The sequence below is a fragment of the Talpa europaea genome (assembly GCF_964194135.1).
Source record: "Talpa europaea genome assembly, chromosome: 3".
Lineage (NCBI taxonomy): Eukaryota > Metazoa > Chordata > Mammalia > Eulipotyphla > Talpidae > Talpa > Talpa europaea.
The window spans coordinates 150205632-150218688 of NC_140069.1; the positions used below are offsets into that span (position 1 = coordinate 150205632).

General features: G+C 60.4%; 1 protein-coding gene across 4 annotated transcripts in view; it reads left to right on the forward strand.

The window, feature by feature from the left end:
* Nucleotides 1–13057, forward strand: part of DPP6 (dipeptidyl peptidase like 6) — a gene marked incomplete at both ends in the record, with an annotated part of 400205 nt that overhangs the window by 260148 nt on the left and 127000 nt on the right. For all 4 annotated transcript variants that reach the window (XM_084230872.1, XM_084230874.1, XM_084230871.1 and 1 more), the window contains one exon: nt 11150–11248. In XM_084230872.1, the coding sequence (XP_084086998.1) occupies nt 11150–11248 (99 nt within the window). The remainder of the gene's footprint in view (nt 1–11149; nt 11249–13057) is intronic.

Consider the following 13057-nt stretch of genomic DNA (forward strand, 5'->3'; position numbering starts at 1 on the left):
AAGTCCATAGACCTGGGCACCCCCCTTCATGATCATTTTAGGGAGCCCCTGAGCATTTATCCCAAACCAGATGTCCCAGTGTATCCGCTGGAGCGTTTCTGTCCACGAGAAGCCGGCACCCAAGTGCGACAACCCAAACCGTGCGTCTGTGCTGTTCCACGGGCCCGGAGTCTGGACACAGCCACTGCCCCAGGCGCCCCCGCTCTCTGCTGCCATCATCATCAGTGTGGTGGCAAAGTGGCTGCGAAGGCACCACACCCCCAGCAAGAGCCTCGTGGACAGGAGGAAGGACTCTCAGAAGGGCCTGGCATGGTGCTCGGTCCCTGACACCAGCCCGGAGGTGGCATTTCACAGCGCACGGTCATCCTCGGCCTGTGGGGGGCTGCGAGAGCGGCTCTCCCACAGGAGTGGGTTCTGCTGAGCTAGAAGCCCCCCAGTAGCTCTGGTGTGGGAACCCCACGAGCAAGATCCCACTGAGGAGCTACTCCGGGAGCGCAGCCTGCGTCCCTGGGACTTGAACGGCGAATCTGCACCAATCTTGAAAGCAAATCTGAAAAGAGGGAATTCTGGAAGATTCCCATAAAAGGAAGAATTCTCACCTCTGCTAACCTTATGGCTAGTTGCAAACTCCCGAAGCTCCGAGAAGTAGGTCCCTGGGAGGATCTTAAGTCTCTCTCGTCACTTGTCATTCGTTGTGGAAGGATTGCGAGGTGCATCCCGCTTGTTTATTGAATCCTTGTACTGAAGCGTCTTTATCCAAAAGATGGGGCTGCAGGTCCCCGTTACCTGTGCTGGCACTGAGCGCAGGTGAAGGCAGGTGGCGTGCATCCACCCGCGCAGGGGCTCTGCCCAGAGGGTCGCTGCTTCACGCCCCTGTTCTCAAGGCTGCGTTGCGGGGAGACCATGGACAGGCCAGCTCTTCTCCCGGAGGCTGGCCTCCCTGTCGCCTGGCATAGAGGACCCCCCTCCGGGGAGCACCGTGGCCTTGGGGACCTGCACCGGCTGCTGCTGGGGCTGGCTGACCAGGCTGCCATGTTATCGGCTCAGGATCAAGAACTCGGAACCTGTGATCGCATCAGGTCACGAGCTCAGAGAAATCCACCAAAGCGAGCCAGCGGGTCGGGGTCGGAGCTCGGGGTCCCCCAGGGTCGTCCCCGGCTTGAGCCACCGCTCGTCGCCCAGACAGAAGCGACCGTGTGTGAGCTTCCTCAGGCTGCCGCTTCGTTTTCCTAAAATCCCACATTCTTTCTGAATTAAGTCTGAGCTTTTAGGAGAGGCGCTAAAATCAGCAGAAACGAAGGGAGCGCTCCTCGGCGGCCCAGATTCTATTGTCTCTTCCCCCCTTTGCTTTCCCCCGCCCGGATCCTTTGCTAAGATGTTTTCACTCAGTAGGTGTTCGGCGAGCACGTCTCAGAGGCTGCCGCCTGCAGTGGTGGCTTCGTGGGCGAGGAGGAGACGGTCCCGAGGCCGTGGCAGCTGCAGATGCCCCCAGAGGCAGCCACGTCCTCGTGCCCGAGTCGCCGCCCAGGCAGGACGGGGCGGCGGCTCCGTGGAGCTTCGTGCGGTCAGGGGCCAGGTCTGCAGACCCATCCAGGGCAGACGGAGAGGAGGTGGTGTGGCCAGGGAGGTGGAGACTGGAGCAGGGAGGCCACGAGGCCAGGAATGCGCCCCCAGCGTTGGGGAGGAGAGGAGAGACCCCCCTAGGATTTCCGGGAGAGGACAGCCCTGCTGACACTTGATTTCAACCCGGCGAAGCTGCTCGTGAGCTGCCGGGCTCAGAACTATGGGGGAGGGGTGCAGGGGGGTAGGGCCATATGGCACGGCAGCCGGCGGGGCGAGGGGGGTGATGCCCACTCCACAGTGGGCACGTCTGGCGGTGGGTGGGGGCAGGCGGGGGCAGGCACCGGCCCTGGAGGCCGGGATACGTGACGGCCTGGCCAGCCTGCCCTCCAGCCCAGCCGCGAGAGTCCATCCCCCGCCCCCCACCTCTCGGACTCGCCTCTCCATGTCAGATTTTGGTTCTTTATCGTCTCTCCCACCAGAAGAAAGACCTGAAGTTCATCCACATCAAGATGAACATGGTCTCCACACGCTGAGAGGATCTACGACCTCCAGTGCTGGCTTCACGCCTTTTCCCGGGTTACAGACACGCCCCAGACCTGCGGAAGCTACACTTGCGGGTCATACGAAATGAACAGAAAGTCTAAATAAACACGGTCAATCAGCAAAGCCCGTAACATTCAAATGAGAAATGTGCCTCGCGTGACGTGGGCCTCTGGGAGGAACTCACCTCCTGGGACGTGCGTGTGGCGTGTGCTCTGGGGACGCAGGTGTTTGGGGTCCGACAGGCCCGCCTTTGCTGGCACTTCACCCAGTGGGAACACTGCTGGGAGCACTCCCTGCTGTCCATGCCGCGGGCCTTGTGCTCCGGGGAGAGTGAACTGTTGCGTGGGCAGCACCACACTGATAATGACAGGAGGCGCGGAGCAGCTGCATCATGCAGGACGCTGCTGAGAGCAAGATCCGGGCCTTTTTTTTTTGATAATAAATTTTATTGTTATATTCCCCATACAATTGCAGCCCCCCCATTCTGACCCCAATCCCTCCCCTCCCGCCCCCGCCCCCCTAAAAGTGTCTCTGGTTCATAGTTTTTTGTTGATTTTGATTTTCACTTTCTTATAGTTATTCATTTTCCTGGTCCCTTATTTAAGTTTTCTAGATTCCTGCTATGAGTGAGACAAGCCGGTATTTTTCTTTTTCTTTCTGGCTTATTTCGCTGAGCATGATCCCTTCCAGCGCCATCTATGTTGCTGCAAATTGCATGTGTTTATCTTTTTTGAATGCTGAGTAATATTCCATGGTGTATATGCACCACATCTTCTTGATCCAGTCATCTATTTTGGGGCATTTGGGCTGTTTCCAAAGCTTAGCTATTGTAAACAGTGCTGCTATAAACATAGGGGTGCAGGTGTTCTTTGGAATTGATGTTTCTGTGTCCTTTGGGTAAATACCTAGGAGTGGAATTGCTGGATCATATGGAAGCTCTATGTTTAGTAGGTCCAGAAATCTCCACACAGCTCTCCACAGTGGTTGGACCAGTTTGCACTCCCACCAAGAGTGCAGAAGAGTTCCTTTTTCTCCACACCCTCGCCAGCATTTGTTGTTGCTAGTTTTTTTAATATGTGCCGGGCCTTTTTTATTGATAGAAGAATCATCCGGCGTCAGTTGAGAGGAAGGAGGACAGAGAGGAAAGGTGGGACTGGACCTGCGCTCTGTCATCTGCGTGTTGGGGTCGGGAGTGTGCCCCCGGGGTCGGGAGTGTGCCCCCGGGGTCGGGAGTGTGCCCCCGGGGTCGGGAGTGTGCCCCCGGGGTCGGGAGTGTGCCCCCGGGGTCGGGAGTGTGCCCCCAGCTCGGCTCATCGCTTGACGACTCGGTGTTGTCATGGAGATCACGCCCTGGCTCCCCAGACACGGTTTCCATCTTATCAACAGGGCGTCCACTGGTCAGCTTCTGGGGTCCCTTGTTATACTTCGGCCTTCGGCCCCCCGAGCGTTCCCAGCGTTACCCCGTGATGTACAAGTCAGGAGTACGTTTTATGCGTCGGTCATCAACCCCCCGCCCCAGGCCTTCCCGGTCTCACCTCGGGACGCGTAGTCTTCCTGGCATGAACCAATGGCGCCTTGCAGGGCTGGGCGCTGCCCCTCACTGACGGGCCCTTCTGACCTTGCTGAGGATTTAGAACTGGAGGCAACAAAATGGCGGCCGGACAGGCCCTTAGCGTCAGCAGACCCGCAGTGAACGTCTGCAGATACCAGCTGAGACGCTGCCCGTGGAGGCAGGCGGGAGCAGCCCTCACCCATGTCTGTTGTCCAAGCACCATGTGCAAGAAGGTGTCAAGTCAACAGCCAAAGAAGATCCTTTTCTCACGCCGTCAGCTCTGCAGCCAGCCCTGGATGCCATCACCCGCCATTTCTGGTCTTCCCGGTACCAGTTCCTCTGGCGTTTCCTCCCGCCCTTGCGCGTCCACGCTCAGGGGCGACTTCCTGGGAGTGGCCCATGTTCGGCTCCCTGGACTCCTTGCATTGCCTTCTCTTCACTCTCGAGGTATAAAAACCTACGAAGTTGTTTTTAGTTTCTCTATAGATTTCTTTCATAACTTTATATGAAATTGTCTTTCTATGTACATTTCTCCCCAGTCTCCAGCGGTCTCTCTCGCCTTCCCAGATGAGATGGAGAAATCAGCCTGCCTGAGCAGCCTCCCCCCACGCCCCCACTGTCCCCCCTGATCTCTCTCAGGTCCGGATCATACCCACCACCTGTTTTCTCACTTCAACGTAATTTCCCACCAAACAACGACAAATTGATTTAAAAATGAAAGATTTGGGCCTCCCTGGTGGCGCAGCGGCTGAGCGCTGGGTTGCGAAGCTGCCCGCAGCCTCCGCAGCGCCGGTTCGATCCCCGGCTGCTCCCCGGCCACCGGAGGAGGGTCCCGCATGGCGCGCAGACCTCTCCTGCCGCCCGCTGCTCCCCTCAGCAGTGTCCTTTGGTCCTTCTGCCTGCTCTGCTCCCCGCTCTGGCTCCGGTGAATTCTCTCGCCCTCCCGCGCTTCTGACTGTGCCCAGTGCTTGTATAAATAAATAGATCTTTTTTTAAAATAAATAAAAAATAATAAAAATGAAAGATTCATTTTAAAGCCTTCACCATTTTATCCTTAAACACATCGGGGTTGCCAAACCTGACAGTGAGGACACAGCCGTGGAGAGAAATCCTGACGCTCTGAGCAGCTCATCCCGAGGCCTTAAAACCCGTCCACAGCTACAAAGAGCTTATTGTGTGGACCTTGACGTCGTTAAGCCTAGAAAATTGATGGGAATATGTTGACCTGCCGTGAAGAAGTGAAGCTGTCTTTGTTGCAGGCGAGAGGAGCACCGACGTACAGAACGTGCTGCGAAGACACAGAAGCAGATCTGGTGGCTGCGGACACGGGGTCTGGGGCAGATACCGTGATTCTGTGCGCTAGCAACAAAAAGATGGACACTGGAGATTAGAAAACGTACTGGTCGCTCAGGCTACCATCGCACAGCCACAGTCTGGGTGGTGAGGTTTATTTATTTTAATAGCAGAGGTTTATTTTCTCAAAGCTCCCTGATCTTTAAGCCCAGGATCAGGTGCCTGCAGGGCCCATTTTCTTCCTGACCTGCAGACCCGTCACCTCCCCACAGTGTCCCCTACTTTTCTATGTATGCGTGGAGATGGGGGGGCGAGAGCCAGTGCCTAGTCCTGTCGTCTTATAAGGGCGCCGCTCCTGCAATTAGGGCCCATCCTGGTGGCACCATTTAACTGCAATTGCCTTCTTTAAGGTCCTGTCTCCAGAGACGGCCCCAGTGGGGCTAGGGCCCCCGTGTGGGAATGTTTGCGGGACACAGTTCAGTTCACAGGCCCAGGACGCACAGCAGCCTTGGGAAGGTCACTGCAAGGACTCAACCCCCGCCCACAAAGGGTCTCTGCACCCTCCCGTGCTGGGGCTCGCACCCTGTCACAGCAGCAGCTGCTCAAAAACCCAAAGTGCCATCAGCTCAGACTCCCCAAGCCTCGTCCTCCCGGGTCAGAGCTGGCAGGCTCCCGTGGGCACCGCTGCGCAGACCAGTGGGCTGAGGGCGCAGGTGTGGCTCCTAGGGCCGGGGTGAGCCAGACCCTTTCAACAGTTACAGACATTTCTTCTCGAAAGGAGTGACCTGAGCAGGAGAGAGTCGCCAGCTTTAAATCCAGCTGGGCAAGCAGGTGTGCGGATTTGGGGGTAACGCTTTGGGGTTCGCGATCCTGCCCTCAGGGGTGCTCTTCTTCCCTGCAGAGCCTTTGCCAGCTGCCCCCTGTCTTGTCTCCTTTGCCAGCGAGCCCTGGAGGGAGAGCAGCTGTCTTTACTTTCATACTCTGCCCCTTTCAGTGCACGCTGGCAGCGCCTCTGCAGATGTGAGTGTCCTTAGAACCCACGTGCCCATGTGTGTGTCATGGATTCAGCGCCGTAGGAATGAGACTCCTCCAGCCTCCCAGACCTCCCCGTCCCTGGTTGCCTGTGCGAGGGGCGAGGCAGGATCCGTGAGGCGCTGCCCCTAAGCCCCTCGGGGTCTCTCGTGTGACCCAGAGCTCAGATCTTTCGATCTCCCCAAAGTACTGCAAAAGGTCGTTCCGGCCCATCTGCCGCCGCCTCTCTCCTGGCAGTGCACTGCCTGCTTTGAACACCTGTTACAATCTGGAAAACGGGGCGATTTCTCCAGCGGATGCACAAGTGGCCCCTAAGCTTGTTCGGCGTCCCTGGCTTTGCGGTGTCACCGTCGTGGGGGCGTGAGCGTGGCTGCCACTGAGCAGGTGGTGACTTGGCCTTGACAGCAGCTAAGGGCACGAGCCAGGCCATCGTCTATGGCTCCTCCAATGTGAAATACCCAGGACGGAAAGTGGGCTTGGTGGCCTGGACTGGGGAGAGGGCCAGGAGTGGTGATGACCGCTGGTGCTTTGGGGCGTCGGGGGCGGGGATAATGAAAAAGCTCTGTGTGAGATCACGGCGCCACTGGGCGGCTCCGGGGTGTGCAGGGCTGGTGCACGCCACAGTGAGTTCTTTGGCATGTGAGTTTCGTCTCAATGAAGATATCCCAAAAAGGGAGGGAGGAGCTAGTACACATGTTGGCGCGTGTGTGTGGTGTGACATTCCCAGTGATTAGAACTCTTAAGGCAAGCAGGTGGGCAACTACAGTGAAGCATTTCAAGGTTTCCATTTTTTTCTAGATCTAGAGCAATGGCTCAGGGCCTCCCCGGTGGCGCAGCGGTTGAGCGCTGGGTTGCGAAGCTGCCCGCAGCCTCTGCAGTGCTGGTTCGATCCCCGCTGTTCCCAGGCCACCGGAGGAGGGTCCCGCATGGTGCACAGACCTCTCCTGCCGCCTGCTGCTCCCCTCAGCAGTGTCCTTCGGTCCTTCTGCCTGCTCTGCTCCCCGCTCTGGCTCTGGTGAATTCTCTCACCCTCCCGCGCTTCTGACTGTGCCCAGTGCAGTATAAACCAAACAAACAAACAAATAATAAAATAACTAAAACATGCCTCTATTAAAAAAAAAAAAGGATCTAGAGCAATGGCACAGGCATGAAATGCTGATGGTTGTCTCTGAGGCCTCCGATATAGAAGCCTAAAGAAGCCCCTGGACCGGGCCTCCTTAATTTGTGGGGTGTGCCGAACAATGCTGGCGACTCGGTGCCGGGCGCTGGAGCAGAATTACAAAGGGGGACATTGTGAGGTTGTGCTTGTTCCTTGGAGCTTCTGAAGGGGGAGCTTGCACGAAGAGCCCCTTCAGATAAGCCAGGACCTGCGTGACTTTACCGAGACATCCATTTGGGGTCAAACCAACATCACGCTTTTCACTCATACAAAGAGGGCAAAAACAGGCGTGAAGTCAAGGCAGAGGTGGACAGTCAAAGCTCCTGGTTTCGCTCAGCAGAGCTGCTTGAGCTGGTCCGCGTGACGGGCCCTCGCAGAGACGAGGTCACAATTCTGATCTTACAAAGAAAAGGGAAAAATCAAGCTCATGTGGAAAAAGGCCGAGTCTCTGCCCACGGCAGCCGCAAGAGGGCCCGAGGCCTGTGCTCCGCGGTGGGAGCCAGGACCTTTGAGGGCCCGGCGGGGCTTCTTGGCGTCTCTGTGCTGCGGCTCCAACTAGCAGGGTCAGCGCCGTTGCTGTCACCCCACAGCTCCCGGCTTCCTCTCAGGGCCGGCCTGGAATGCCCCAGGGACCTTTCTCCAGCCCAGTGCATTCCTGCCCCGTGACGGCCAGCAGCCCCGCTCCGTTCTGGGAGAGCCCGCTGGGGGCGTCCGTGTCTCCCTGTGAGGGGAGGCCTGCATGCTGCAGCGTCCCTTCCAGGGCTGGGCCGAGCGCCGGGTCACACGCTGGCTTCCGGGCGTGCTCTTGGCTTAAGTGCCGAGGCTCCCAGGCCGCTGCTGGGGCTGCCCGGGTCCCGACGCTTTCACGGTGGTGAGACGGCGGAGGAAACTAGGGCAGCATCTGCAAAGCTTCTTGTACTGAAACCGCGGACGCCGGCGAAGGGCTGCCCCCGCGTGCACCGGGCGGCCCAGGCGCCCTCCAGCCCCCACGGTGAGGCCGGCGCCCCGCGTCTTCACGGGACAGTCCTGTCACGGAGCAGCTGCGGAGCCGGGCATGAACGGGGCGGGCGGTGGTGGTTTGCTTTTGAGGAAAAGCCATCGCGGGAAGGAACAGCGCCGATGGTGAAAAACGACACCTCCTCTGATCCCGCCTGTTCCGCAGAGTCCCGTGTGGCGCAGACGGCCCCAGGGTGCGGGACAACACTGCGCAGACGCACCGTCAGCTCAGCCGAGGCCCGGCCAGCCCTGCCTCCCGCAGCTCTGAGTTTTCGCTCTGTTCCCGTTGAGGAAACACCGGCTTACGTCACCATCTGTGTCTTAGAGGCGCAAGAGGGCCCTTCAGCTGGGTGCACTGCACCACCTCCGGGGCCCCCGGCCTGCCGCACCCCACCCTGCCCGCACCCCTCCCCGCCACGGCCTCAGCCCTGCAGAAGGGGTCTACAGCTGGTTGCCGACGTGGCTTTCTCTGACCCTTTGGTTTCTCTGGGTGCCGCACGGAAGTCGCAGCCTCCGGTATTTGTCTCCTTCTGGCTGCCTCACTCGGCACCGCCCCCCAGCTCACCTGTGTGGCCGCAGATGGCAAGAGTTGCTCTTTCGGATAGCTGAGTAGGTTCCACGGTGCCCGGAGACCACGTCTTCCCGACCTGCTCCTCTGTTGTCGGCACTCAGGTTGTCCCCGGGGCTGGCCTCTGAGAGCAGAGCTGCGGTGAGCACTGGCCACGCGCCCGCCCAGGGCCAGCTGGGAGGTCTCCGCAGTTACGGCCCCTCAGGGCTGGGCAGAACACGTGCTGGGCACCATCTCTGCCCTCGGGGAAGCATCAAACTCTAAGTCACTGACTTCTCTAGACAGTCGTTAACCGTGTGAAGGACGCATCACGGTCCAGGCGGCGGTCAGTCCGGGCGGCTGGCAATGAGGGTCTCGGGCGCAAAGCTGACCATGGCAGTCGGATTCCTGACAGGAGGCGCCCCCAACAGCCATTGCAGTGCCTCTGCCCCACTCAAACATCTCACAGGTTTTACAATGTCTTTTAAAACCAAGATAATAGTTTTGAAAATAACATAAGACATTTTTAGGTGTTCCCTAAAGCTTGTAGTTGGGCCTCCCTGCCGACCCAGGGGTTCAGTCTCGGCTGTCACTGCTGTGGCCTGAGTTTGGCCCCTGGGCCAGGGAGCTACCCACATGGCGCAGCAGACCCCTCCTGGCTCCCCGCTGCTCCCCTCAGCAGTGGATTTCAGTGGATCCACCTGTTCTGCTCCCTGCTCTGTCTCTGGGGAGTCCTCTCACCCCCCGCACCTCTGGCCTGCACCCCAGTTATTCCACAAAAAATAAAAATAAAAATAAAACCTGTAGGTGCTCAATAGAGCAGTATTTTGTTCAAAGAAAAGATTTCAGAAAGCAAATAAACTGCCTTCCCGTCGTTCACCTAGCGATGGTCAACTGCCAGGTGGCGGCGCAGCCGTCGGCAGTGCCTCGGGGCCCTGGTGACGACATCGTCACCCTCGTCCACACCAGGCATCCGTGTCTGGTCCCAGGCGCCTGTGGCCACCGTCAGGGAGGACCTGGGGACCAGCTGCGTTGGGCCTGCTTTGTTAGCGCCTGGGGGAGGCCCAGCCCGAGTCCCAGCAGACGCTCCTCCAGAAGACTCGCGGGCACCCGTCCTCGAGGGCAGTCCGGCAGCCGACGCATGAAGTAACACACGGCTGTCCCGACGCCGGTCACCGTGACGTCCAGAGAGGCCAGAAGGAAAGGCCGCTGGAGATGGGTCATGCCCGCGGCCCGCAGAGGCTTGGACCTCGCTCACGAGTCTCATTCTCGTCTCACTGGTCATCTACACCATGCCCGTTGTCGCCCCGCCCGGCCCGGCCTGAACACAGAAAAGTCAGAGGCAAAGGATGCGGCTGAGGGTTTTCGTGCCATGACCACCAAGACGCGGAGCAGGTGCCATGGCCAGCAGCGGGAAGGGGAGCAGAGAGGCCGGCAGGGGGAGCAGAGAGGCCGGCAGGGGGAGCAGAGAGGCCGGCAGGGGGAGCAGAGAGACTGGCTGGGGGAGCAGAGAGGCCGGCTGGGGCGCAGCGCGGCCTCGGAGCCCCTGGCAGGTGTGCACGCTGCACACCGTGGCCAGCACAGAGGCGATGGGCAGGGCCCACACGGGGCGAGTGGAAGGGGACTTCGAGGCTCCTAGAGGATTGTGGGAGCAGCTGCGCCTTCTGTTGCGGGCAGGGGTGCGGGCGAGCGCCCGGCTGATGGTGCCCGTGGCCGGCGTGAGGCGCTTGTCAGTGTTGCAGGGTGAGGGCGTGGGCGCCCGTGAGCCGGCGCTGAGCAGCCTCCACCTGTTCAATGACCAGGTTCTCGGGCCTCGCCCTGACAGGGAGCGCTGCTGCTGGGGCAGAGGTGGGACCCCGGGAGCTTGGCCAAACCCCTGGAAATAGGGTGAAGGCGCCAGATTTCTGAAGTCTCAGGGCAGGCGCCATCAGCTGTTGACTCAGCGCCCTCACGGCTCAGCCAGTCATGTCCTCCCCGGCCGTGCTCAGGGGGTGTGCAAGGGGTGTGCAAGCACGTTCCGTTTGGGACGTGGCCCTGTCTGGACAAGAGCTGGTTCCTCACCCAGAGCCAGGCGGGGAGTGAGGCACAAGGAGACTCGGACAGCACAGGCTAGTGCTCGGTGGGCGACGAAGGGCTCCCCACGGTCCCCACGGTCGCGGCCCCCCCCCTCGGCCCGTCCCTCGCAATGGCTCATACTCAGCAGAAACAGTCATTTGCCTCCACACCCAGGAGCTGCCGTTTCTCCTTGCCGGCGAGGGGGTGACGCCATCCCCCTCCGTGGCTTTTGACCGTTTCTTTAAAAACAAAAAGCTCGAGCGGCTTCTTCATTTGCTGAACATGGTTCTTGACGTCGCGTGTCTCATGCGCACGGCGTGGCGGGGGGGGTGGTTTGGGGGGGCGCTGCGTGCTGTATGGGTCCCGCCTGCACCAGAGGTGAGTGTGACGGCCTCTCCCTCTCTCCTAGAGGAGGACAGCAGCCTCTCGCAGAAGAAGAAGGTCACCGTGGACGACCTGTTCAGCGATGACTTCAAAATCCACGACCCCGAGGCCAAGTGGATAAGTGGTGAGTCCCGGGGGGGCAAGACCCCCTCACCCTCCCCCCGCCCAGCTCCCAGCCCCTCCCGGAGCCGGGCCCTGGCTTCTGGGACAATCATCCTATTATCATCCTGTGAAAATGTGCATCTGGGCAAATCGGCTGCTCGTGCTGAGCCGGCCTCGGTGTCGCCCCGGGCGGTGCTTCCTCGGGAGCGAGGACCGTTGCTAAGTGACGGAGCGGGAGCCCCCGCGCGCGCCCCCCACCCCTGCTCCTGTTCTCCTCGGTCCTCTGCTCCCTGTCACGCCCCAGCAGCCGGTGGAAGGAGGAGAGGACTCTTCCAGAACGCGCCCGGCGCACAGGGAGCCCGGGGCACGATGCGGAATCCATCTTCCCTTGAACTTTAATCCGAGGAGACTAATCTTCCTGTTGGGGGGATTTTTTTAAATAACAGAACAGAATAGAATTGGAAGCAAAGGGCCGCAGGCACGTCGCACAGCTTTGGCCAGGCACAGGGGCATCTTCATTCCCGGGGTGCAATGGAAATGATTTTAGGGGCAATTCGTGGAAGAAAGACGTACCCCCCCGCCCCGCATGGCCGCCCCAGCGGGGCCTCCGCACAGCGCCTCTGCTCTCACCGGGGTGCCCTGGCCTGCGTGTCGCCTCCGTGGGGGGCACTGAGGGCGGCCCTCGGCCCAGAGCCTGCGCAGGGGAGGCGGGGTCGGTGCCATCTGTGTTTTGTAATAGACGGGGCCGCTCGAGTGACGGCCCTGAGGTGGGATCTGGCTGCGGCGCGGCTGTGCCGGGCCGGCCCCGGGCCCCGACCCCCACCCCTGGCTCCGACCCGAGCGCCGGGCCCTGCTGGGCCTGCTGTCCCCGGCTTCTCCACGGTCAGTGAGCCGCCGCGGAGCCGGGCCCTGCTCGGGAAGCAGCTCCTCTGTGCTCTGTGATGGCTTCAGAATTGATTTCTGATCTTTAGACGAGTTTATTCTAAAATGAAAGAAACTGAGCCAGCTCGGAGGGGGTGTGCTGCAGGAAGAGAGTTGGGGTGACGAGGGCAGCGTGTTGGGAACGGCGTGAGGCGAGCAGACTCCCCAGCAGAGAGTGCCACCCGCGTCCGTCCTGTTGGGGAGTGATCTCACCCTTTGTGGGGGAGACTCGGCGTCTGTGGCCGAGGCCACCCCTTGCGTGCGCTGGCGCTCAGCGCCTCAGCCCTGGACCCCAGCGGGGGCGCAGCGAGCACGGGCGGTGACCCTGGCCCCAGCTCAGGGACAACTGGCCTTCTCATCCCTCGAGAAGGTGTTTCAAAGGGGGTGTGTGAGCTCCATCTCAGAGAAGGCCGAGAACAAGCCCTGGCGGCGTGGGTCTGCCGTGTCAGCGCTGTCACACCCCCGTGGGGCAGCCCGAGGGGTGGGGAAGAGAGGGGCGGGTGGGGAGGCGGGGAGGGCCGTGCAGGCGGAATCTAGGATAGAGCCAGGGCCAGAGACGGACCAGCAGCCAGAGCTGCAGCTTGGAGCGGGCGCTGAGGAGGCTCCGAGCAAACCCAGTGTGAGCTGGATGCCCAGCCCTGGCCGCTGACCCCGCACGGATGCTGGGGACAGTGTGTGCAGAGACGGGAGCCCTGCGTTCTGCAGAGACCTGTGTCCCACGGCCCAAGGAGTTGTGTCCCCAAAACTGGCTCCTGCGGTGGCTGGAGCGGCTGCCCACGGCTGGTTCCCCCGCCCTGCTAGCTTCATGCCCACCAGGCTGGGCGCTGACAGGGGACTAAGAGGCGGCCCGTGTCCAGGAGGACGTGCCTGCGGCCTGCTTTGGCAGGTTAGGCCCATTGGTAACGACCAT